Source organism: Electrona antarctica, assembly GCF_951216825.1.
Source record: "Electrona antarctica genome assembly, chromosome: 7".
Taxonomy (NCBI): Eukaryota; Metazoa; Chordata; class Actinopteri; order Myctophiformes; family Myctophidae; genus Electrona; species Electrona antarctica.
This window is the reverse complement of record NC_136812.1, coordinates 45229263-45256657: the sequence shown is the minus strand read 5'-3', so window position 1 is coordinate 45256657 and position 27395 is coordinate 45229263. Positions and strand designations below refer to the sequence as shown.

The 27395-nt window shown below is 43.4% G+C and overlaps 1 protein-coding gene across 3 annotated transcripts in view; it reads left to right on the top strand.

Annotated features, from left to right (window-relative positions):
• Positions 1-27395, top strand: part of armc9 (armadillo repeat containing 9) — an 85338-nt gene that overhangs the window by 14687 nt on the left and 43256 nt on the right. For 2 of the 3 annotated variants that reach the window (XM_079506708.1, XM_079506707.1), the window contains 9 exons: positions 620-712; positions 2719-2743; positions 2995-3152; positions 4997-5095; positions 9041-9076; positions 16666-16700; positions 17395-17503; positions 19130-19222; positions 23262-23352. In XM_079506708.1, coding sequence (XP_079362834.1) covers positions 620-712; positions 2719-2743; positions 2995-3152; positions 4997-5095; positions 9041-9076; positions 16666-16700; positions 17395-17503; positions 19130-19222; positions 23262-23352 — 739 coding nt within the window. The remainder of the gene's footprint in view (positions 1-619; positions 713-2718; positions 2744-2994; positions 3153-4996; positions 5096-9040; positions 9077-16665; positions 16701-17394; positions 17504-19129; positions 19223-23261; positions 23353-27395) is intronic. The other variant, XM_079506709.1, reaches the window with a different exon arrangement.

Below are 27395 nucleotides of genomic sequence, written 5' to 3'. Positions count from 1 at the left end.
TCATTATTTTTGGCAGCAGTTTATACTGCTCGTGGTAAGAATAGAAGTAGTAGTACCACACATAGGAGTAGTAGCGGGCATTGTTGTTTGTATAGCGGAAGCTCCAGTAACAATTAGTACCAGTCACAATAGCAGCAGACAGCAGTAGTTGCAATACAAGTTAGTTGTAGTAGTAGTAGTAGTAGTAGTAGTATTTCATTGATCTCACAAAACCCTTTACACCTAAATTGATTGATTGGAATACTTTATTACGCAAAAATGTAGGCACTGAAGTACAGTAACAAAATTGGGGTAAAAGGATAACACAGAACAACTTGTTTCCATTGTGGTCCTATGTATTCAACTCATCAACAGAGCATAACATGTTATCACATGAATACATGTATGCCATGAACACCACAAACAAGGCAATACACAGAAGAACACTGTGTAACCACGGCACAGCTCACGCGAGCGGAACAGAATATTGTTCTTTTACATAACAAAACACAGATGTAAAAAATGTCAACAGCTACAACAGTCAGTTTTCCATGGCTATTATCCTCCCCACCCACCACCCTGAATGTACACAGCTGTATTTATTCAAGAGCCCTTTTACTAATAAGTCTTGTTTGTTTAGGATGCCTGGATACCACAATTAAAGGGGAGGCTGGAGCCGTTTCTCTCGGCGACACTGAAGGCGTCCAACACTCCACGGCTGCTTAGTTTATATGTATCCTTTTGTCCGCTGTGGCCAAAGGCTGTCATGTTTGGGAAAATGACGACGGCAGTACCAAAAGAAATGTGGGAGACGAGGAAGGACTTGTGTGACTGGAAGGGGGGTTGTTCTGGTAAAGAGTAAATTGTCTCAGTCGAGTGGAAACCTCATATACCCAAACCTGTTACTCTTCAGGATTCCAATTCAAAAAGCATCAAAAGTAGTAGATCTACAAGCTCAAAAGCGTCGCGTCGCACCGCGTTTCGAGCTTGTGGATCTGCTGCTTTTGATGTTTTTGTGTGACGCTGTAGTATGATCACGTAGGGCGTTAATTTACGCAAAAAAGTTAAAATACGGAGATGAGAGGTTTCTGCCTGACAGCAGCGAAATGAGTACCGTGGTTTCCATGGAAGCGCACTTTAGCAAGGCACTCGACCCCGAACCTCAACAGTGGAACAGTGGTACTACCGGGCAGCTCCCCTCTGCAGCTGTGTGCGTTTAAAAGCAGGGAGCTTGAAGAGCGAGTGTGTGTGTGTGTGGTCAGTCAACCCTAATAGAACAAGATTAAAAATTGGCACAGTGTAATAAGGAGGTCTAGACATTTTGGGGTAATGTTTGAAATGTTTGGTAATTTGGTATTCTTTTTCTTCGAGGTTTCCTTTCATTCACCAGGGGTGTAATATCAGTAGCAGTACCTCTGTCAAACACTGAGCTGCAAACAAAGCGCACAGATCAACTTTTCACATTAGCGCTGAATTGTGCCCCATGGCGCTGTGTGTCTGCGTGTGATCCTGCCAAATGGCCAGCGGTCAAAACTCACTCTGAGACTCTTGACACTCCGCAGAGTCGCCTCACAAAACAACAGCCTTCACATTAAGTACAAGTTTTTGAGCCCCCCGCAGGCAGAGAAAGACTTTCTAAATAATAAATCATCCAGTGAAGAGGCGAATAAGCCACGTTCTAAGTTACTTCAAGTACAGACTGGCTGCCACCGCCTTCTCCTGGCTGAGAAGCACATCTAAGGGCCGATTCATACTCCTACAGAAGTCGGTTCTGGATGGGTCCCGACTCGACCTTAGTTTGGCTCTATAAAAGTAAATTCATTACAAGCGCCGAAGTCGCTTGTAAATATTGGAGGTCCTTTACATGAATATGTTTGTGGCCAGGAAATGAGCTTCGCACAGCGGACACATACAGTATCTGACTGGTCCTCGCTGGCCGGTGTGTCCTCATCCAGCCGAACCGAATAAAATGTGTCTTTTAAAGTGGAGTATGGATGGAAGATGCAAAAGAAAATATATATAATAATCCAAACCTTCTTCCAGGCAACTAAGGACATTCAACAGGTCACCCAAAGCTGTACGTTTCGTAATCCACAACCACCCTCTCAGATTGCTCCTCATTGTTTGTTTGTTTGTTTAAGAATGAGCTAAGGGACGTTCGATTGCGGCAACATCCGATCTCGGCATGACTCACCGCGACTCACCTGAACTCACGTTGGGTTTTAAGGTCAAGTGAGAAAAAGATAGGGATTACCTGTAGGCAATTGTTACAGTGGATCAGCTTCCTCACGTTGTAAAATTCTATCCCGCTCTACGTTCGATTGCGGCAGCATCCGATCTCGGTATGACTCACCACGACTCACCTGAACTCACGTTGGGTTTTAAGGTCAAGTGAGAAAAAGATAGGCATTACCTGTAGACAATTGTTACAGTGGATCAGCTTCCTCGCGTTGTAAAATTCTATCCCGTTCTGGCAGAACATTACAGTAATATTATATTATAATCTCTACCAAAGAAATGGTTAATTATTGGTTATAATAATTTCGTGCTGAATCATTCAAGGTGTGTCCTGTGTGTGGCGAGGATCATTTGGCAGAATGCTGAAATTTAATCTGTTCACTTATTGGAAATTGTTTTGAATGAGTACACCATATCGTGCCTACAATATTAACAATTTATTGTGATGAGCCATTGTGTGTTAATCCATTGTGTGTATTTCCTTAACCACACTGTGAATAGAAAGATGGTGGGAGGACTACCAAAGGTACTGTATCTGTCATGAATATAATATATATATATTACAATCTGTGGTTTGTATGAAATACTGTGAAAAGACACCATGTTGCACTTCTCTTCGCCCAGTCTTTTTGCATTGATTTGTTTGTGGACATGTGCATGTCCAATAGACAGCTAACAGAGCACCGCAAATGAATGAAACTGGGCAAAATTCTGTGAGCGTATTTCATTTCCCTTTATCAACGTACGTACGTACTGTGTTGTACGTCTCCAACACAGAGGCCATGCAGCAGTTGCAGCTGCAGCTCGTCGAGTCAGAGCGGCGAGCCGCCAGCTACCTGAGGCGGTTCAACGCCATCAAGGCCGACTACCACAACCTGATAGGAGTGGCGGCCGAGCTGGTGGACTCGCTGGAGGCCACCGTCAGTGGGAAAACGGTAGGGCCACACAGCCTGGGCACACTAACTCGCCACCCATAATGCACAATCTATGTAAAGCGTCTTGGATAAAGGCGCTAAATGCACCATTTACCATTTATATCTGTGGTCTGTCAATTACCTGGACTGTTGAACCTGTGCCGCTACAGTAGCCTTCGACATGTGTTCCCAACACATTACAACGTGCGTGCACACACACACACAGGCATGCTCATCATGTGCACGTTGTAACAGTCAGTCTGCATTTCGTCGCTGTCCGGAAGAAACCACCTAACTCCATTTTTGAGGTTTGGGATATGTTTCCATAAATCATCAATGCTATAATTTTTTAGGGATAGACAGTAGGCTGACAGGAAATGGGGAGAGAGATTACATGCAGTAAGGGCCGTCAGGATCGGGAGTCGAACACTGCCACTGCCACAATGCCAGACTGGATTACCAGCCAAGGTGCCTGGACCGCTGAGCCACGGCCCAGGCCCATCAATGCTATAATTGAACACCCGTTACGTCTGTGTTGTAAAATCAAATTATCTGCCAAACCAGCTAACTCCACCCGTTTAGCCATCTTTGTTTTCTTCATAAATCAGTGCTATTGATGTTGGTTAAAACAATGAAAAGTATTAAAATGCGCTTCGACAAAAAAAACCCTCCTAACTCCTTTAGCTGGATGGTTAGTTTGTTTTTCCTGAAAAATGAACATTTTGGGGTTTCTTCCAGACAGCAGAGATATATATATGCAAGTTGGTTGGTGCCACGAGGTGGTGCTTCGTTTTGTTTGTTGCTGTTCGTGTAGTGCAGGGGTTCTCAACGTTTTTGGACGGGGACCCCCGGAAATGCTTTGGCAATGTCTCGGGACCCCCGCCCCGCCCCCTCCCGACCCCCACTATAAATTGACTGCTACAATAACCTTAAACCATTTTGGGCGGGAACCCCTTTTGGTGTTTTAAGCATTGTTATAATTTAGCTATTGAAAAATAGCAGATCTACAAGCTCATAGCGCGCCACCGAGTGGCGCGCTACGAGCTTGTAGGTCTGCTATTTTTGAAAAATCATGAAAATAAAAGGAAAAAAAAATCTTTTTTTTTTTAAATAATTTGGGGACCCCCTAAAATAATTTGGCGACCCCCCTGAGGGGTCGCGACCCACGGGTTGAGAATGCAGTGGAAGTGACATCACATATTGTACACTACACTAGTGTACAATATGTGATGTCACTTCCACTGCATTCTCCGTAGTATGTTGACACGCAGAGTAAAGGCTCTTTTGCATGCTACTGTTTTCTGATTAAATATATTGTCGCCGTGACTGTGAGACCTGGCGGTGGATCAGGGGTAGAGTGGCCGGATGGTAACCGCAGAGTTGCCAGTTCGAACCCGGGCTCCCCCAGAGTCAGTGTCAAAGTGTCCTTGAGCAAGACTAATTGCTCCTGATGGGCTGGTTGGTGCCTTGCATGGTTTCCGCTGCCATCGGTGTATGAATGTGTGTGTGAATGGGTGAATGGGTGAATGTAATGCACAATCTATGTAAAGCGCCTTGGATAAAGGCGCTAAATGCACCATTTACCATTTATATCTGTGGTCTGTCAATTACCTGGACTGTTGAACCTGTGCTGCTACAGTAGCCTTCGACTACTGTAGCAGCAGACAGACACACATGCACAAATACTGTAGCTAAAAAGATATGCATCTGTCACATATCCTACAGAGAAATGACGATGACCCTCGTCTCACACTACCAAATGAGTCCTTTATATTAAACACAGACATAAACACAGCAGCCCGCCTGCCTTGTCTGCCTCCACACGGCAACACGGAATCTCAAGAGGCCTGGCGTGTTTTTCGCAGATCTCCCTGGAGTACCTGCAGAGTGTGTGCGTTCGCCTGTTCAGCGGCCAGATGAGGCAGAGTGCGTCACAGAGTGTCGACTTCACCAGGCCTGGCACCGTGAGTGAGAACCTACAGCTCTCTCTCTCTCTCTCTCTCTCTCTCTCTCTCTCTCTCTCTCTCTCTCTCTCTCTCTCTCTCTCTCCCCTTCTCTTCTCCCCTCTCTCCCAATCTCTCTCTCTCCCCCTCCCTTCATCTAACTCTCATTTTCACACCTCACACGAGAAGACAACAACACTTAATTCCTACAGGCATTCAGGTCAAGGTGTTCCTGCAAAACAACCGTGTGAAATGAAGTACAACGTCTCCTCACTCAGCACATCCTCACTATTATTAGTAATGTCAGGAGCCTCACTCAGGGTGCATTTGTCTTATATGATGAAGCAACTGTTTCCGCACGAAAAAACACTAAAATATGCAGGCGAGGTTTTTATGTGAAAGTGAAGTGGGAAATTAAGTTATTCATGTATTTTAAAAGATCCTCAATTAGTTGTATTCACTGTTAACCTGATATATACAATCAGATAGAAGGGATGCACCGATATGGAAATTCAATTGTTTGAAATAACAATTTAGCCGATACTGATATAACGATATGTTTATTACGTTTTTGTTGCTTTTATTTCCCCCTTTTGTGCCAGGGAAACAAATACATCTTCGATACAAGAAATAACTGTTCAGAATCTACAGCTTGGTAGGCTGCAGATAACCAACACACCAACATAGCAAATGCTAAATGTATGCTTATCAACAGCAGATAAACATCGGTTGATGTCAGTTTTATTTGCCGATATTGACCGATAACGGCAAATATCGGCACACACCGATTATGTGGCCGATGATATATCAGTGCATCCCTAAATCTGTCATGGATATAATACTCTCGAGAAGAAGAACTCGCCGGTTTACCAACTCGCCGCAGCGAAAAGTGGAGAGAAACAAGTTTCAATGTCTTCAATCGTTATGCTAACTGACAGGGGTTCTCACCCCGTGGGTCGCGACCCCTCGGGGGTTCGCCAAATTATTTTAGGGGGTCCCCAAATTATTATTTTTTTATTTATTTTTTTCACGATTTTTCAAAAATAGCAGACCTACAAGCTCGTAGCGCGCCACTCGGTGGCGCGCTATGAGCTTGTAGATCTGCTATTTTTCAATAGCTAAATTATAACAATGCTTAAAACACCAAAAGGGGTTCCCGCCCAAAATGGTTTAAGGTTATTGTAGCAGTCAATTTATATTGGGGGTCGGGAGGGGGCGGGGCGGGGGTCCCGAGACATTGCCAAAGCATTTCCGGGGTCCCCGGCCAAAAACGTTGAGAACCCCTGTGCTAACATGCCGTCTTCATCAGTGTAGTATGTCAAACCCACAGATGTTATAGTTAATTTCCAAAGTGATCAAATTATTTTATGCAATTAAATGGTCAGCTAGATCAGGGGTTCTCAACCCGTGGGTCGCGACCCCTCGGGGGGTCGCCAAATTATTTTAGGGGGTCCCCAAATTATTTTCAAAAAAAAAAGAAAAAAAAAGATTTTTTTAAAATTTTTATTTTCACGATTTTTAAAAAATAGCAGACCTACAAGCTCGTAGCGCGCCACTCGGTGGCGCGCTATGAGCTTGTAGATCTGCTATTTTTCAATAGCTAAATTATAACAATGCTTAAAACACCAAAAGAGGTTCCCGCCCAAAATGGTTTAAGGTTATTGTAGCAGTCAATTTATATTGGGTGTCGGGAGGGGGCGGGGCGGGGGTCCCGAGACATTGCCAAAGCATTTCCGGGGGTCCCCGGCCAAAAACGTTGAGAACCCCTGAGCTAGATAATGATAAAAAGGAGAGTATGTAAATACCAATGATATTTCAGGATATTGTTTACTAATTAATTACATTGTTTCGGTACTTTGGTGTTTAAACTTTAGCATTCCTACTTCAGCTACTGTAAACTCTAAACAACTTAAATAAAGGTGAAGTAAAACTAAAATGCACAAAACCGCGGCGAGTTCTCCGGTTACCGCCAGCCAGCCTACACCGTGTGTATGCGGATAATTCTGCACAGTCAAGCAACGGCGTAATATGCCTTCCGACAACACCTACGCAAGCGGACGATTGTCCTATTGACAAAAGAACATTATTGAATGGCTCTCCTTTAGTTTTGAGTTGAGACGATCAGATAAATCATCACTGCCAGACAGTGCTTGTCAAGCCACGGCATTCTGCATCCTGGTTTTACGTAACAAAGTGCAACAGGCTCAATAGAGTATTGTCATCTGAGAGTTTCTTAGAATTCACTCGTGAGTGAGTCAGCACAAACTGTACTTTTAGGCCCAAAGGCGGTTTACGAAGCGTACTAACACCAGGTCAGGAAACAACTCTTTCATTCACCGTGTTATGAAATAGTCGCTGTTGCCGCTGTCTGATGGAATGGGTTCCCCAATTAATTTTCCTCAAGGGCCATATTTTGACTAGGGAACCAGGCTGGGGGCCGAGTCTGCACACGCAAAAAAAAAATATTTTAATTTTTTCATTAATTAACACAAAATTGTTCTCAACCAGTGGTCCGGGGACCACCAGTGGTCCTTGAGGGGGTGCCCAGTTTGACATGCATAGGCTACTGACCCCATTCCATGCCATTTATATCTGGGACACCCCCCCCAAAACAAAACAAAAAACTTTTCTTCCAGGGGCCACAAGGGGGCGCTCCGCGGGCCATTTGCCTATTGGGGAACCCAGCAGTGGCGGCCTTTGGGTTCCATCGATCGATCCAGACCCCATACATTTTTCCTATATTGATTTACACAATTATTTATCAATTATTTTAAGCCTAGAATCAAGACATCCAGCATCCTGATGAATCTTGACCACAAAACCTTTGATTCTGTGGAGGGAAAAAAATACCCTTTGTTTTGCAGTTTTCAAAAAAATGGCTTGGCTTGATTCTATAAATGAATATGTAGTCTGGATCGATGGAACCAGAAAATGGCCACCACTGCTATGCCCTATAGAATAGGACTATCTATGAATATGCACCTGAGCAATTCTGCTAATTCTCCAGAATCAGAATTTACGGCTGCACTCTGTAACTTTCAGGTCCTACCTGGGATTTGAACCCAGGTTTCCGCCGGAAGTTTTTACCACTGTGCCAATTGAGCATGCCTGCTTGCTCAGGGGAGAAATTTAATTTTGACCGTATTCAGGCAGTATCACTTAAAACTGTTTTGGTCCTCCTACCCGACCAAATACAACCACCCCAGCTGTGTTAGTTATATTGTGTTAACACAGCGGTTCCCAAACATTTTGGCCATGCACCCCCTGTTACCTCCTGACCTATAGCTGACGCACCCCTCACATGGAAATATACATTTCATAAGCTATATACAGTAGATACATACATTTCCTATTTATCCACATGCACATATATGAACCTGAATATGGCATATGCAGCATAGGCTATATTCTGCCATATATTGGCATAATATGTTAATATATTTAAAATAAAACCATAGCACCACCATTAGCATTTTCATGTCGTGCACCCCCTAGAAGGCCCCCCTTGCACCACAAGGGGTGCACGCACCACAGTTTGGGAACCAGTGTATTAACATACTCTACCAAAATGTTACATTGTGTATAGCTTTAAGACCGTATGAATCATCTTTACTGTGTCTAAAGCCTTTGACTTTCAAAATCAGCTGTAATTGCATCTGTCTCTCACTGTATAGTATGCCATTATAACTCAAAAACTCCTTTCTTTGTGTGTGCGTTTTTGCTTTTGTGTGTGTGTGTGTGTGTGTGTGTGTGTGTGTGTGTGTGTGTGTGTGTGTGTGTGTGTGTGTGTGTGTGTGTGTGTGTGTGTGTGTGTGTGTGTGTGTGTGTGTGTGTGTGTGTGTGTGTGTGTGTGTGTGTGTGTGTGTGTGTGTGTGTGTGTGTGTGTGTGTGTGTGTATGCCCGCACGTGTGTGTGTGTGTATGCCCGTGTGTGTGTGTGTATGCGTGTGATGCTCTGTCCATAAAGGGATATTACTCTATGAGTCCCTATGATGACGGCTATGTAAGTTTTATAGAATTTCATCTTTACATACTAACCCCACCCAACTACTAGTTGTCTTGCCTCATTTTCCCGCCGTTCTCTTTATCTCTCTCTCCTCGTCTCTTGGTTCTTTACCACTCCTATATCTTTCTTCATCTGCCTTTGTGCTACTTGCCCTACATTCTGCTCCATTTCCCTAGAGTTGGAGACTTTAGATTGCCCTAGTTTAATGCAATGTATAACCCTTGTTCGTTGCAAGAATGGGCCCTATTATCCCAGCCGCTTCTTCCAACAAAGAAAGGGCTTACCTCTGAGAACGTCGCTGACATTAAACGTGCCCTCCTCCCCGAGCGCCGTCCTCATTGTCACCCCCACTATCCACCCACCCATTTAGCTCTGGTAATGGTTACCTGGTCATTTTAGTTCCACTAATGGAAGGGGGGCAATGTTCCTCTGACACTTGCAACAACACAATATCATTAACATATGTTAATGATATTGTTTTTCCCCCATGTAAATGAATGTCCTTCTTGATCATACTACAATACAGCATCACACAAAAAGCATCAAAAGTAGCAGATCTGCAAGCTCGAAACGCGGCACAAAGCAACAGATCTGCTACTTTTGCTGTTTTTGAATTTGGATCCTGAATTTGAAGCCTGTTTCCACCTACCTGGCAGAGAGATATCTCAAGAAATTACTGGTTCGACTGTGACTTTGGTGACCCCCATGGCCTTTACTGTGACACCATATCCTTTAGCCAAAATGTGAATCGAATGGGCCGACAATTATTTGAGTGACTTCGTAATAGAGCGTCGCAGTCCCGCCCCCTACCATGGCCCAGGAAATGAATCCCAATGCATTTTTCCCATAGACATTTCAAAAAGTATTTATTTAAAGACGGTTACGCCGCGGACAAAGCCAACTGGAGTCGTGACAACTCATGACAACACAAACAATATTTTGGACCAAACAAATAATTACAAAGAAGAAAAACAACAAAAAAAGTGTTGTAACCTGCCGTTTTTTTCTTCTTTCTAATTATTTGTTCGGCCCAAAAAATTGTGTTTGTTGTCATGATTTGTCACGACTCGAGTTGGCTTTGTCCGCGGAGTAAACGTCTTTAAATAAATACTTTCTGAAATGTCTATGAGGAAAATTAACGGAGAATCATTTCCTGGGCCATGGTAGGGGGCGGGACTGCGACGCTCTATTGGCCTTTTCCCCTCAGACCAAAATGTCAACCTCGCACACAGATATGTTGCAGGATGAACCCCAGTGATTTTAGTTTTACTTTTTTATTTCACTTGAATAATTCGGTTAAAATCCAATAGTGTTCAGTGAGAATGATTTGTAATTGTTCATTTATTTTGTGTCTTTTCCCACACTATACTGAGAGCACAGGGTGACAATGTTTGTGTCAATTCGTTGAGTCTGGTCAGGTGGCAGGTGGCAAAAAAAGAAAAGAAAAAGGACTGAGATGGCTCAACTCACTTAACCTGACTCCGCCAGATGGGGCAGCAGAGAGTACACTGGGTTCCCCCCTCCTGCTCCCATCTGGGAACTCTCAGGCAGATTTGATGCTCCGGCCACAAAACGGCCTGGCCAATCAGCAGCAGCTAGAGGCGGGATCAAGGCATACACAGTGCTGCCTTGATCCCGCCTCTAGCTGCCGCTGAGCAGGAGGAGCAGGAGGGGGGAACCCAGTGTACTCTCTGCTGCCCCATCTGGCGGAGTCAGGTTACAACTCACTAACCCCCACCTTCTCTCGCCTCCTTTTCTCATCCAATTGGTCGGTGTCCTTGTCACTCATTTTGCATGGTGCGATATTGCTAAATGGCATAGATTACACTCAGGGATTCAGCGAGCATGTTGCAGTAGATCACGCATGATGCACTCACTCACAGGAAGACTCCTAAAAAAACCTTCTAGTACAGAAACTAACATGATTCTATACTATGGTAAGTATTTGTGAGCACGCGGCCTCTAGGGGCTGCTAGTGGGGAATTTAAAATCTTTAGGCCAGGGGTAGGTGGAGCCAGGGCTGGACTGGGACAAAAATTCGGCCCGGTCATTTTCGTGTGAATTTGGCCCAGACCGGCCCACCACAACCAGCGCGCAGATAGCAAAAACTCTACCACCAGCTCCGTCGAGGCACACACAAACAAACAAGCCCTAATACCACCACTTTTACAGAACAACATAAATGATACAAACCAACAGACACAACCCTTTGTAGAGGGTTTATTTGTCACTCACTGATACAGGTACAGTGAAATTATCATGATGGCACTGGCAGAATCGAAGCATGCCCGGACCTTTCCTGGTGGCCTACCGCCTATTGGCCTGCCTGCCTGTCCAAAAAAGTCATGGCGGCCCCCTATGGTCGCGGCCCACCAGGAATATGCCCGGTACGTCCTGTGGCCAGTCCAGCCCTGGATGGGGCCAATTTCTGTCCAGGACTCGTTTTGGGGGGCACGAGTGCGGCGCTGACCAATGGCCAGCGTTGCAATATTCTTTGGCCTTTTAACGTCAATTTATGGGAATATCTCAATTTAAAATATAGCTGCAAGCAGTGATAAGACAGGACAACACTTTAGGTCACCCATCGGTAACAGACAGACAGCATGAGTTATGCTTGTTTAAAGTGCCTGTTATCGCTGCTTGCAGCTATATTGTTTTGTACAAATTTTCATGTACAAACTTCTCTTCAACTGGGATTTCAGATAATGGTCCATAGATTGTGTGTAGAACATTTCACGAAAATTGTTCAAAAATCCCAGGAGAAAACTTTAAGGTTTAAGCATTTTTCAAACTGGTCAAAATGGCAGACCAGCTTACTAGTCAAAGTGACAGATGTGTTCCGCATGATTTAGGTCTTTACTAATATTTAGAATAGTATTTGCCTGCGTTCAAAGCAGGTTGCTAAAGCCCCCCCCAGATATGATTTGCAGGAAATGTGTCGGCATATTTGATTTTGGTGGCATGTGAACTGTGAACGTGTACTGAATTCTGAGTGTCAGGAATCTTGTTTGGTCATTTTGCCTGCTTGGGACCTACGACATTGCAGTCTTAGTTTTTCTGGAAAACAGGTGTGAACATTGTGCCGGCAGCATCATGACATTGCTTGGATAATGCATATTCTGTGTTGGACTTGTGTTCGATATCTTTTTTTAACATGATTGGAGAAGTGTTCAACAGGTGAACACTCCTGCTCTGTTCATGTAAAAACTTAAGCTACTAGTACACAAGTAGCCTATGCTGCAGAGAGAGAGAGAGAGAGATTACAAAATCTCCCTTCAGCACAGTGTATTGTGAGCTCAAATGCTCACCATAGATGTGGCATTCCAAAAGTGTGGCAGCAGTGGCTCAGGGGATAGAGTGGCCACTCTGGAGCGGCGGTTCCCAGTTCACTTCCTCCTGTCTTTGTGTTTTAGCGTCCTTGAGTAAGACACAGAAGAACACCTAACTGATGGTGGTTCCTTGCATGGGGCTGCCTCCACTGTCAGTGTGAATGTTTGTGAGCGGGTGAATCTAATTGCTTTGGGTAAAGGCGCTGCAGAAATACAGTCCGCATGCCGTGGGTGTGTCAGCCGAGCTGACAATATTCTAGTTCAGGGGTGGGCAACTTTGACGATGGAGAGGGCCACTATATTTCCACACCCACTCCAGAGTGGGTCATTACTGTCGTAGCAAAAATAGCTGATCTACAAGCTCAAAACGCGCCGCATTGCGACGCGTTTTGAGCTTGTAGATCAGCTATTTTTGCTATATTTGAATTGAAAACCTGAATAATTTGCTATTTTTTAATTGGAATCCTGAAAAGTAACCTTTTTATTGAATTTCAAATGCATTTAGTTATAGTTATGTTAACTTTATGAACTGTTAAAATGACTACATTGGACATTAATACTAGTTATGAAGTAATTAAAGCGGTGTTTGGAATTGTAACAGCTGAAATCAATACTATATCAGTATTCTGATATTAACATGCGGGCCGCATTAAGTGAAGGTGGGGGCCGCATGTGGCCCCCGGGCCGCCAGTTGCCCACCCCTGTTCTAGTTGGTTAATAATTAATCATTGATGCCAGCATGGTTCTCAATGTTGTTGTTGTTGTTGGTGATGATGCAAAATGGCAAAGTCCCAACTAATTGTGCACTTCTTGGTTTGTGGTTAGGGTCAAACCTGACACCCACTGGCCACAGTAACTAGTGTTTGTAGAATAGGGCAGGTATACTCCCAATCATCGCTGGTCTAGTTTACTAATGGGATTGATTACGCTATTTGAGAGTCAACTGCCTACAGTAACAGAGTAGACCCACCTAAAGCCTAATTCTCACTGTGTACTGTAAGATACTGTAAGCCATGCTTCGTAGCTCAGAGTTCTGGGCATTCATACTCGATACAAGCGTGACAGGCATTCCCAATTACGCCAATGACGAGCCAAAATAATCTGGCCCACAGGGGTTGTCTTACACTGTGTAAATGAGGCTTAATATTTCCCTTGGCCAAGTGACATTCCCCGGCGTTGGCTGTGCAGTTTCTCAACCCAGTCGGACAGGAGAGAGATGGCTGCTCGGCTATGTTTGTCTTATTCATGCAGCCCCAAAAATCAGCAAGCCCCCCCCCCCCCATAAAAACAGGCGCCCACTCTTGACATCATGTGGCAGCCAAGCCTCTATGGACTTTTAAATGTTTATTTTATATTTTTTATAGAGGGACAGACAGTAGGCTGACAGGAAATGGGGGAGAGAGATGGGGGAGTGACATGCAGTAAAGGCCGTCGCGATCGGGAGTCGAACCCGCGGCACACTACCAGACTCGGACTGGTGCCTGGACCGCTGAGCCACGGCCCAGGCCGCCTATGGACTTAATGTTTGCTTTAAGCAGTGACATCATGTGGCAGCCTCACTTCACACGAGTGTGATTTTTTCCCCCATCCTCTACACCAAACCTCTTTGAAAATAGTTCTTCTCAGAATAGGAATGCTGCTAGAGTTCAAGTGGATAATGTAATAAAAAAAAAAGGTTCCTATCACACAAAGATTTGGCAGCCCCCCCTGTAGTAAGTCTGAGGACCCCCTAGAGGTCCTGGACCCCCTGTTGAAGACCCCTGGCCTAGAACAAGCAGATGAGCAAACGCAGCATAGCAGGAGGCCCTATGACCACAAACCCACGTAGTCTCTACTTTATAGCATTAGAGATCTGTCTCCCCTCTACTCCACTCCATAACCTTATAAAGCCTGGGCTACAACTTCTCAGAATTCAGGATCAGGTTTGTACTGGCATAAAGACTGATTGTTCCCCGTATCGCAACATAACACCATAATTGAGGTGCAATTATAACCCCCCCACCACCCCCAACACCCCCACCACCAATTCCTCCTCCTAAAAAAAAGCATGTCTCACTCATTTGTTTTTCTATTTATCACTATCTCTCTATGTTTACTTAGCTAGAGGGAGAAACCAAAACTTTCACAGCTCTGCCAATCCTACCTGATACCATAAACAACAATGGCAACCCAACAATGGGTGCCTACTTACTCACCACAGCTTCATGCATATTGTATTGTACTACTACTTAACATCAGTACAATTATATGGAACACTACATGAGAACGTTTATTGAGTTCCCCGCCCATTGTATGTATGGCTGAATGAGTAAATTGTACGTGACTACAGTGGGGAGTAAGTAGAGGGGAGGGGGGATTGCAAACATGTCCTGGGCTGGGCTTCGAACCCAAGATGTTGCACTTATGTGGTCAGAGCGTGTCCACTGCTTGAGTAACTAGAGTTCTCTGTGGGGAAATATAATGCCAGTATGAGTACTTTTTACAGCTACAGGAGGTGAAGACCTCAGGTCACATCACACTGTGACCTGTGAGTCCAGGTCACTGTGACATGTGAGTCCAGGTCACGGTGTAGCAGTGTACTACCTCACCTGCGTGGCTCGGGTCCCTCTCACTAGGTCAAACATGCTTTAGGCAGTGTCAAGTAACTAAATGTACTGTACTTAAGTAAGGTATTTGTAGTTACATTGTAGTTACACTACTGGAAATTTCCAATTCCCAGTAGTGTAAAGTAACTAAGTACATTTACTTGAGTACTGTACTTAAGTACAATTTTGAGGTATATGTACTTGAGTATGTCCAATTTCCAGTACTTTTACTTCTACTCCACTACATTTCAAAGGCAAATATTGTACTTTCACTCCACTGCATTTATTTGAAAACTTTAGTTATTAGTTACTTTGTAGATTTGGATTATTATAAAACGTCCATTAACCACTTTAGCCTTATATACATGTCGGCCATTTGAAAATAGCCGACAAGGCAGACAATGTGTCGTGATGCGACGCATGAATTGTGGCATGAATTCTGGACTTTTACTTGTACATTGCAGTATTGATACTTAAGTAATACATTTGAATACTTTTTCCACCACTGCCCGGGTCCCTCTCACTGGTCAAATGTCACAAAGTGAAACATGCTTCAGGGAGGCACGGTCCAGGGTGTCTGGCTCCCGCCCCAGATCACCCAATCCCACCACACGCTACGCCTGAGACCTTTTACTTCCTCAGGGAAAAGGTCATGAAACCTTTCAGTCTACAGGTTACATTTCAGGGCCCAAAAAAAAAGTCCCCTTTTTCATACGTAAGAATCACTTCCTTTGGAATTCCCCAATGCTATGCTATATAGCCCATAGGGAGAAGTGACCACCAAAAAAAGGACTGAGATGGCTCAACTCACTAACCCCCACCTTCTCTCGCCTCCTTTTCTCATCCAATTGGTCGGTGTCCTTGTCACTCATTTTGCATGGTGCGATATTGCTAAATGGCATAGATTACACTCAGGGATTCAGCGAGCATGTTGCAGTAGAATCACGCATGATGCACTCACTCACAGGAAGACTCCTAAAAAAGCCTTCTAGTACAGAAACTAACATGATTCTATACTCTGGTAAGTATTTAGCTGTGATACAAGACACATCGATATGACCGATGCCCGTTTTGATCCAAGGCTAGTAAATGTGAGGCACTAAGCATGAAGGAATGTGGATGTGGGATGCATGAACAGACACCCGTTTATCTAATGACATAGTAAATATCATCACTGTCGGGCAGAAATCAGACAACATTTTTCACGTTTTTTTAAATAAATCAATGCTATTGAACACCCATATTGAACCAATGAAAAGTATTAAAGTGCTTCTGACTAAACCTCATAACTCTATTGGATCCTCAAACTGTCGGTTCAAACCACCTAACTCCAAGGTTAGGGGGTCTGTCCCCCTTTGATTAGAATGATGATGTCAGACTGAAAAAAGACCCATCTCCACATTTGGGTAAATGATAATAATATAAGGACACATTCAAGTATCCGGCAGTGTATAGAGTCACCATACCAACTTTAACAAGGCTGTATTGTGTTCTGAAAACGTGTTTTATTTTTTATTTTTCCCTGAAAAGTAATTTCTTTGCACATAGCTGGTTTCTGTCCGACAGAAAAGTGGTCACAATAAAGTCTGCGAGTTAGTAATAAATGAGGCGTATTCAACCTCTTCTATGTCTCTCTTTATTTCTCTGTATGTCTCTCTCTGTCACTGCCTAGGCCTCCTCAATGCTTCGAGCAGCCATCGCACCACAGTAAGTCTTCAACTTAAGCTGCCATACTTATAGAAACCCATGGAGTTATACATGGAAGTATTGAGAGGGTGATAAGCCATATCAGCCCTGATAGTGCATAACAAACAAGCACCTGCTGTGTTCTCGGCCAACTCCCTATAGCCACTACGGTGGGGGAATCCTATTGTGTTCAATGGGGCACTCAATGGGGCACTTCCTCATCAACGATCTGCAGTCAGTTCATTTTGACAGATAATTTTGATTTTGGTTACTTTAGTCATAGTCTTTTGAGAATAACATTCCATTTAGTAGTCTAGTCATATTTTAGTCATCCAAATTTTTTCTAGTTTTAGTTGATTAAGATTTTGTTGACTGTATTTGTTGAATGTATTTTGGCAGGCCTTAATAGCATCGTAATGCCAGATTTGTACTAGACCAGCTACCGAAAATAGCTGATCTGAGCTTGTAGATCGGCTAGTCACTAGTCCTGCCCTAACATTTTGGTCTAGTTTTTATTTGTTGACAAAATTGTCAGTATATTTAGTCATAGTTTTTGTCATCATAGCATGTTTTATATTTCTATTTTATTTTGTTTGTCAGTGAAAAAAGGTCGACTCGACACCCATTTTTCGTCATAGTTTTAATCAACGAAATTAAAACTGCAGTATCTCTATATTAACTTAAAGTGTTGATCAAATGCTATTTTCTTGTCTAGAACCAAAGAGGTGCCTCTGCTGCCCTCTCTGGAATATGACAGGCTGAGGAAGGACCTTCTAGGAGGTACTGACAGACTCCGGTGCCTGCTGCTTCAGGCCCTGCGCTGGGTGAGTATACGGCTGCAGATCACTGCCATTCCAATAGGCCCCTAATGGAGCTGGACTTATTTGTTATGTTGTCTGCGTTCGGGGAGAAACCTCTTATCACATTTTAACCATACTACAGAGTCACAAGTTACCAGCTCACTGGCCTTGTGGTTAGAGTGTCCGCCCTGAGACTGGGAGGTCGGGGTTCAATCCCTGGCCGGGTCATACCAAAGACTCTAAAAATGGGACCCAGTGCCTCCCTGCTTGACACTCAGCATCAAGGGTTGGATTGGGGGTAAGTCCCTGCGACATACTAGCGTCATGTCCAGGGGGTGTACTTGTACATCAAGCTGCCTCACGCTACAGAAACAGGAGATAGGCTCCTGCCCTATGGGCTCGGCAAGGCTACTTACAGAGTCACACGAAAGCATGAAAAGCAGCAGATCCACAAGCTCGTATGTTTCACATTTTGAGCTTGTAGATCAGCTGCTTTTGCCATTTCTATTATTTCAATCCTGAAAAGTCACAGTTTTGGACATAATGATGTTTCCACCCGACAGAGACGATATGTCGGTTATCCTATGCAGATGTACTGTACAGTTGGTTACTTGCTCACACATCTGTCTAGCCCTGCTTGGAACCTCACCCTCTGCTATTAGCGCCGAGAAGGGTTTCCGTGTCAGGATATCCCTGCATACGTAGGTCGAAATGGACCGAGCCCTACAAGAGCAGTGGAGAAAACCCCTTTTCGCAGTATCGTATCTAAAAAGTAAAGGTATTTCCTGAGAGCTACGGATGATAGAATTTGGAGTGTAAAGTAAAACATTTAGAACAGGTGAAACAGCCACTTACAAAGCTCATGAAGTCAGCCAGTAGCCATGTTTTCCCAATGCAATCTTATGGAAGTAGTACTACGCATGCGGACGAGGGTTGACTGGCCACAGGCTGACTAAATAAGCTTAAGCGGTTGTTTCACCCCGCTTCAAATGTTTTACTTTCCACTCCAAATTCTATCGTCCGTAGCTCTCAGGAGAGGACCCATTTCAACCTAGTATGCAGGGATATCCTGACACGGAACCTCTTCTGGAAGCTAATAGCGGAGGGTGAGGTTCCAAACGGGGCTAACATCTGTTATGAGATATTTGCTTGTCCACAGATGCTAAGTATGTTATTTAGATATGTTGTTTAGACAGATGCTATAGGTTTCCTACTGTATTTACCTAGTTACTTTGTAGCACTTGATTGTTTTCCCGGCACTTACTTGACTGCAAAGCCCCTGTTGTTGGTTGACTATAGGGTCCATGATGACATTTACTCTTTGAAGTCTTGCAGTCCCACTCGATAAGCATCTTACTGCTTAAATTGTAATCAGACATGGAGTGTAATTATGCCAGAATTGAGTCCGCTTTAGAATACAGAAGACCCCTCGTCATACCTATATATTGTGTACAATATGCCAACTCTCAACCTCCAACTTGACAAGTCTGCTCTTTGACACACAGGCAAACAACATTCGAAAACATGTTCTGTCCGATTGGGAATGCTTGCTCTGAACTGACCTTTTACATGCATTGAAGTGAAAGTGTTAAAGCTGAATGAAGCACAAGTCTTTGGGCCTCCATGAACATCCTATGTCTGTCTTTCTAGAGGTTAACCCGCTCGCACCAGGGGGAGCAGAGAGACACGGTGCTCCAGGCGTACATCAGTAACGACCTGCTGGACCGCTACAGCACCAAACAGGTGTGGTCATCATCACTTCATTTCACTACATTAACTCCTTGAGGTTTTTGGATTTTTCTCCATAAAGCAATGCTATTGAACACCCTTTACGTCTGTGTGTTGGCTAAAATAAAAATATTGAACCAATGAAAAGTAGTAAAAAGCGATTGGGAGTCGGAACAAAACCTTTTAAATCCATTGGACTCTCAAACTGTCTGCTAAAGCAGCTAAGTCCACCACCTCTCCCTCTCTCATACAAGAAATTGACAATATATAAAGTAAGTCACAACACCAACTTTGATGAGGCACTGAGGCAGTATTGCTTTGTTTTAAAAAATATAAGGATTTCTTCATTTCCTGAAAAATGCATATTTGTCATTTCCTGTTAGGTGGTTTCTTCCCGACAGCAGAGATATTATTGCGAACGCAGTGAGCATTTACTATGAGACCCAGCAGATCACGTCTGTGTGTGTGTGTGTGTGTGTGTCTGTGTGTCTGTGTGTCACGCTGTAACACCACCCGCCCACCACCAGAGGGCGCAGCTGTATCACACACAAAAACACACACACACATGCACGCACGCGCACACACACACACGCACGCACGCACGCACGCACGCACGCACGCACGCACACACACACACAAAAAAACTTAACTTAAAAAAAAACTTAACTTAAAAAAAAACTTAACTTAAAATAAACGTAACTTTAAAAAAAAATTAAACAGGAAAAACGCACACACAAAAAACTTAACTTAAAAAAAAACTTAACTTAAAAAAAAAAAAAAACTTAAAAAGGAAAAGCTTTAAGGAAAAACTTAAAAAAAACTTAACTTAAAAAAAAAAAAAAACTTAAAAAGGAAAAGCTTTAAGGAAAAACTTACAAAAAACTTAACTTAAAAAAAAACTTAACTTAAAAAAAAAAAAAAAAACTTAAAAAGGAAAAGCTTTAAGGAAAAACTTAAAAAAAACTTAACTTAAAAAAAAACTTAACTTAAGAAAAATCTTAAACACAAAAAAGAGAACTTAAAAAAACCTTAACAAATTACGTAATTTATTCTAATTGTTGTTTTTGCAATTCACGAGCTGCGTTCGCTTCCCGCGTTCGCGCGTCTTACTTGTATTATGTACTGTATGTGTAGATCGGTTCCATGAGGCCTTGTTTGAAGTAATTTGAGTGATCTGTGTCTGTCAGTCAATAACAATATGAGAACACAGCCTGAGAGATATCAAAAAGGGGGCATATTAGTCTGTCTACTTCTACTACAAGATCTCCCTCCACACGGCTGATTCAAATTCATGATCAATGCTCGGATCCTGACACTTGACAGCAGCAGTCTAACTGTCCTGTGTTTCATTCCGGCTTCTGTGACACCCGAATCTCGGCATGGGGATTAGATGGTGCTTGTTAACCTTTTCTCCGCCAATAAACGTAGCCTGCATTATTTGTCGGGAAGCGACGCTGCCGAAATACGTAGCTACGTTTATTCAGTTGTATAAATATGTTTAATCCGATCTAGTGGAAAGGCTACTCACATTAGCTTTGGATGGCTATCTGTTGTTAGCTTAGTCTCCAAATCCCCCTCCCAGGCAGCATTTCTGGTCTAAACAACACTGATTGCACGGAGCCTGGCGGTCGTAGTAATGTCGCGGCCAGTACTGATCATGCTCCAGGCAGAGAACAACAACCGGTCGAGTGTCAACACACACCATTAAGCTGACACAACATCCGGTCGCGGTGTTTTGGATCTTCAAAATAAGGGTTGTACGGCGCGATATCCTGGCATGTTATTAATTAATCCTGGCGGGGAAACGGTTAAGTGACTTCATCACTTGATAATAAGCATTGGTCATTAATTTGAATCAGCCGTGTGGAGTGTCATTCCCACATTATTTTGACTGACCCCTGAGATGAATTGAACAGGAAGTGATGCCCATAATTTCCCCCAGAAAGCTCCCTAGGGCCTAGGAAACCTATATTTGACATGAATTCACACGCTTACCATTGCTGCCTGTGGAAGAGTTCTTGTACTCGAAATGCGTTGCCAAGTAGCCAATTGTTTGTTCCTTTGGCTAAGCAAAAAGTAGTGAAAATAGCTCTTCCTAGAGGACACCATTGCGGGACGAAGCATAAATTATACTTGATGGGCTGCAGGTGCGCGTGCAGCCATGGACAAACAGGCTCTGCTGCTGTTATCATGAGCGCACCTCCCGTTCTTATGACAGCGACTGGAGGTGTAGTTTTGAGGACAACTGCTTTGAATTACTATTATTGTTCACACACAACAGAAACCAATTGCTTATATATTTCAAGAGTGAGAGAATACAATAAAAATCCAAATCATACTTCCTCCACACTGGAAGAAGAGAACAGCATCTGAAAGTTTGATGGGGCATTTTTTACACGTGAGTGCAGTTAGAACTTTTCCATTGCATCTTATGAGAGGCAGGGTTCTTGTGCTGCCGGTATGCGCACGCATGCTGTTTCTTATCAGTGTGACGTCGTCTGTTAAGGCGTCTATAGCACAGTTCTTTAATGCTTGGGTGCCCTCGTTAATATGTGAATGGTCCGTCCAACTGCTCAAGAAGATTGTCAGAGGCCCGAAGAAGGACTGACTTACCTTTACCTAACTCTTGTCTTTACTGTGTTTTGTTTTATTAGTTTTGTTTGGGGTTTCTTCCCCCCCCCCCTACTTTGTGCAGCTGAGCCACACCAACAACTCCCATTCATCTAACCTACAGCCCCGGGCCATAAGTCTAAGAGCTTGCCTTTTTTTCCACAATCACAAGTGTAAATGTCCCTCACCTCACCCCCACCTTTTGTCTGCGAAGCCGCGATCCACTGTGCATTGAAGCCCCCTGGGACGCTGAAGTCAACCTTACAGTTTACACGGCTTTATGCTGCCTGACAATAGCAGCGGGGCGTACATTACTTTGTCATCAAACCTCAAACATAAACTGGCTTTATGTTTGTTGGGCAGGACTTGACCCCGCCTGTGCCATGTGGCCCCATATAGACACCTTTGTGGTGTGTCGGTGTTGTGGCTCATAAGTGGTTAAATATTTTTTTCTTAAGGAAATGGTTGACCGCCACGAGTTGTGTCCTTCTGCGTGGTCAGATCAATTATTGACAAGCTTGAAATTTCCCCCTGATAACACTTCCTGTTTGATAAGCAGAATAAATATGAATTTGCACAGCTTTGTGTGTAGTCTGTCTGTCTGTCTGTCTGTCTGTCTGTCTGTCTGTCTGTCTGTCTGTCTGTCTGTCTGTCTGAGCACGGAATGTGCTCATATGATTGGACATCATGTTGTTGACATCAGACCGACGTCCTCACTGTGATGTAAGGCACCTCTCTCTTCACACAAGTGTGATTTATTTTCTTCCATAAATCAATGCTATTGAACCTGTTGGTTAGAAATCACACCCGTGTGAAGTGAGGGGTGCTCTTATCATCATACATGCACAAACACTCAAAAAGTGCTTCGACAAAAACCTAACTCCACTTGAGCTGGATGTTTGTTTTCATTTGCTGGAAAAAAATCAACATTTTGGATTTAGGTGCTTGTTGTCGTCGTCAAAACTAAACGTGTGGGGGTACGGTGGCGCAGGCCCGGATTATAGGTCCTTTCAAACGGGCAGTGATTTAACGCGCCTATTGTTCATTTTCAATGAGACCTGCGTTTTTTTTCTTTCTGTACGCGCGGAGAATTCGAGGGGCGACAACGCAAGCGTATTTACGCGGGCGCGGTCCCGTGAAATTGTCGCGCGCGTGTTCGTTCTTCTTTATAGAATTGTCGAAATGGGTTAACCCATTTTGGGCGTGTTAGCATTATGTTATGCTTTAGCTATTGAAAAATAGCAGATCTACAAGCTCATAGCACGCCACCGAGTGGAGGCGCTACGAGCTTGTAGGTCTGCTATTTTTGAAAAATCGAAGAACGACTGACATAGAAACATAGCTTTTTCAGAAAACTGTCAGGATGTAGAAGACATTTTTAGAATCTGAGCTCAATGCACTGAAGCCTAAATGTTGTGTGTTGTGTGCCTCCCTGTGCTGGCAGAAAACCGTGCTCCATCTGATGAGGTCCAGAGACGAGGTCGTCCGTCAGTACGTGGCTCGCCTCGTCCATGCCTTCGCTTCCCTGGCCGAGGGTAAGTGCTCCACAGTGATGGGAAAAGTACTCGCACATTGTTACTTCAGTAAAAGTATCAATACTGCAATGTAGAAATACTATATACTATAAATAAGTAAAAGTCTGTGAATCAAAATTTACTTGAGTAAAAGTACTAAGGTAATGGCGTCAATGCTGAATGTCCCATTTCACAAGTTCAAAATCTATTAAAAAAAATCCTTTTGAAAATATGAGTTGCATTGTGAGCTTGTTGATCGGCTATTATGTAATGTAATGTATGTTTTGTAATAATAATCCAAATCTACAAAGTAATTAGTAACTAGTGTTTTCAAATAAATGTAGTGGAGTAAAAGGATCTGAGATGTAGTGGAGTAGAAGTAAAAGTACTGGAAGTTGGAAATACTCGAGTAAAGTACAAATACCTCAAAATTTTACTTAAAGGTGTAGTGAAATGAAAAATAAGTTTTTCACACTTTTAGACCATATCCGTGGTCATCATATGGGCATACCTAACAATAGATGCCAAAAAAACGGGAAAATTCTCATTTTTGTGTGTTTTTATATCAAACGTCCATAAAAATATATTTTGTATTACTTCCTGAAAACAAAAACGTGCTGCGTGATGACGTGTCGAGGCCAACATCGATAAAAGCCAATAAAAATGAAGCTCACCCGTTTAATTCCCCATATCTCCGCATCCGTCCAGCACAGGCTGCACAGCTGCTACTGATTACAGACATCTTTCGTTTTTATTCCCATTCAAGATAACATCCAGGGAGTGTATTACTCGGTTTCAACTTAATCATCACGCTAAAAAATGTATCTGAAAACATTATAGGGTAGAAATAAGCCACATAAGAGTAAACTGGTAAAGCTGGACGACTATCTGATTTGTAAACAAACATCCACACGCTGTCCTGCGTAGCATAGCTCATGCATAGCTACGGCCCCTAGCTACCGTCCCATCCCCTGAAGGGATGCGACGCTCTGATTGGTTCAGAAACTTCATAGCGGTGTTTCAACTTGAAACTTCACAATAAATGTCCACCATTTCCGTTTCACTACACCTTTAAGTACAGTACTTAGATGTACTTGGTTACTTTCCACCACTTGTGCTCCAGCAGTATAAGTCGGTGGTTCTCAACTCTTTTCATATAAAGGTTTGATTGATTGATTGAAATATTTATTAACAGTTTGCAGAATTACAGTACATTTCAAGCACAAACTCAATACAAAGGCTGTTAACTGTGAGTGGACGACCCAATTAAGCATTACACTTGGTCATTATTTATTCAGCAGCCATTGACCTCCATTTGATGACATTTAGAATCTCTGACTCAAAACTACAGCATATTTTGTTATTGTTGGATAACATTTTGTACCACAATTCCATGCTGTGTGATCCATGATGTGATACCATTAGGAGAGATGACAGGCTAATGTTACGTTCAAAATAACAACTCTTCTACATTCTCTAATTGTGTCAATTATGGGTCCATTTGGTTATAAGAGATAAGAGGTCTCTGCCCGACAGCAACGTTATATAGTACTTGCACGGGCCTATATTATAATTTAATTGGTTCCAACAACAGCAGAAGTTTCTCTTCGGTGTAAGAGCCATGTGATATAACCTTTTATCTCTTCACGTGAAAGATTATTGAATAGATGTTGATTTAATATAGTGCCCACTGCCCACTGGCCAGAGAGACTGCAAATGTATTCCATAGCAGGTAGCCCCATTAGCTACAATAAGACTACGGAGGTAATTTATTTACTTCTTTAAATTGTTTTGCAATAACTATCATCTTGCTGACAATGCCTAACCCGTCATGCAGAAAGTGGTTGTGGTTAAATGTCAGCCCAATTATCTTTTCATCAGATGAGGGGGGTAAGAAAGAGAGAGACAAGTTGCAACCCTTCGTGAATCATTCCATGAGGAGAATGCATGGCCATTTGCACATTTGGAAACAATATTCTATTCCAGGTTAACAACACCTATGAATAATTGCATAATTATGTCAAAGGAGTACTACTGAAACGGGTCATTAAGGCTTTGGTCAGAATGTATTGAGAGGATATCCCCTTGAGATGCAGCAGCTCATCTTAGGGTCCTTTCAAACGGGCAGTGATTTAACGCGCCTATAGTTCATTTTCTTTCAATGAGGCCTGCGGTTTTTTTTCTGTACGTGCGGAGAAGTCGAGGGGCGACAACGCAAGCGTATTTACGTGGGCGCGGTCCCGTGAAATTGTCGCGTTCGTGCTCGTTTCGTGCACACGCCCGCGACTCACCAGACCTGGATTCTGTTTATGTTTTTACGTGTGCGTTGTCTCGCCCCTCATGAGCAGACCCGGAGCAGAGCTGTCGTTGATCCAGGACACAACGTCTGCGTTCACCGCTGCCCGTTTTGAAAGGACCTTTAGAGGGGTTCATAATACAACAGAGGTTCTCAAACGTTTTTGGACCAGGTTCCCCTTGGAGGGGAGAATTGTTTCCACATACCCCCTCATCCTTGCAACGCCGATAAGCACTTAAATTAATGCCATTGGAACGGTTTGTATTAAAAGCTTTACAACCAAAGTCATTCAGGCCCATTTCATAGTCATAAACAAACCTGGTAGAGCTCAAGGCTCAGTCCAATCCTATCCGACCCAAGGCTCTTGGATGTGTGTTCTTCCCCATCTCTCTCTTTTGCCATTCCCTGTCTCTCTCTCTCTCTCTCTCTCTCTCTCTCTCTCTCTCTCTCTCTCTCTCTCTCTCTCTCTCTCTCTCTCTCTCTCTCTCTCTCCACTGTCACTATTGAATAAAGGCTTGAAAAAATTACCCCCACCCCGGAAAACACACACACACACACACACACACACACACACACACACACACACACACACACACACACACACACACACACACACACACACACACACACACACACACACACAAATAACTTTCAGTTTTATTGTTCTCTGCCAAGTACAGGGGAGCATGTTACCCCCGAGTCACCTCGTAAACTGATTGCTAAGCTAATCTCATAAAACCTATTTGGCACAGCTACTCTAGCCAACAATCTATAGCTCGGGGGCTAGAGGTTGTTATTAGTTTCAATCCACAAAGTCTGAATTTACTGCCATGCTGCGGCACATTGATGAGCTATATTCCTCTGTGTGGTATTATGACAAGGGCTTCGAGCATGGCAGGCAGGGAAAGACCATTTATCCAGTGAAGCAAGCTTATTAGTGGTCTCTCGAGCAGGGAGTCTTCAACGTTTTTACAGGCCAAGGACCCCTTGCTGAGAGAGAGAGAGATGAAGCAAGAGAATTTCCTAGATTTCATAGATAGCTTCAAAGACTAGTTTGACAGCACTATCAGTGTAGATTATTTATTTTAGTAGTTTGTTTGTTTATTATTATTTATTTTTTCTGACATAAACCCTCAATACTTAGTAAACTTGACCTTTGGCTCTGTACTTGGTTTTCTCCTTTTTTTCCATCTACACCAAACAACAAAAATAGCCGATCTACAAGCTCAAGGTCATTTTGGCAAATGCTCCCCTCAGGATAGGGATTCTTCAAGTTCAAGTGGTTCATAAAAAGGGTGGGGGAAAACAATCGTTCACACAACGGCAGACCCCCTGTAAGAACTCTGTGGAGTGGACCCCCCCTCCCCTCCCCGCCCCGCCCAGGGGTTCCGGACCCCCTGTTGAAGACCCCTGCTGCTTGTCTATCTCAGGGGTTCTCAACCCGTGGGTCGCGACCCCTCGGGGGGTCGCCAAATTATTTTAGGGGGTCCCCAAATTATTTTCAAAAAAAAAAGAAAAAAAAAGATTTTTTTTTCAATGTTATTTTCACGATTTTTCAAAAATAGCAGATCTACAAGCTCATAGCGCGCCACTCGGTGGCGCGCTATGAGCTTGTAGATCTGCTATTTTTCAATAGCTAAATTATAACAATGCTTAAAACACCACAAGGGGTTCCCGCCCAAAATGGGTTAAGGTTATTGTAGCAGTCAATTTATATTGGGGGTCGGGAGGGGGCGGGGCGGGGGTCCCGAGACATTGCCAAAGCATT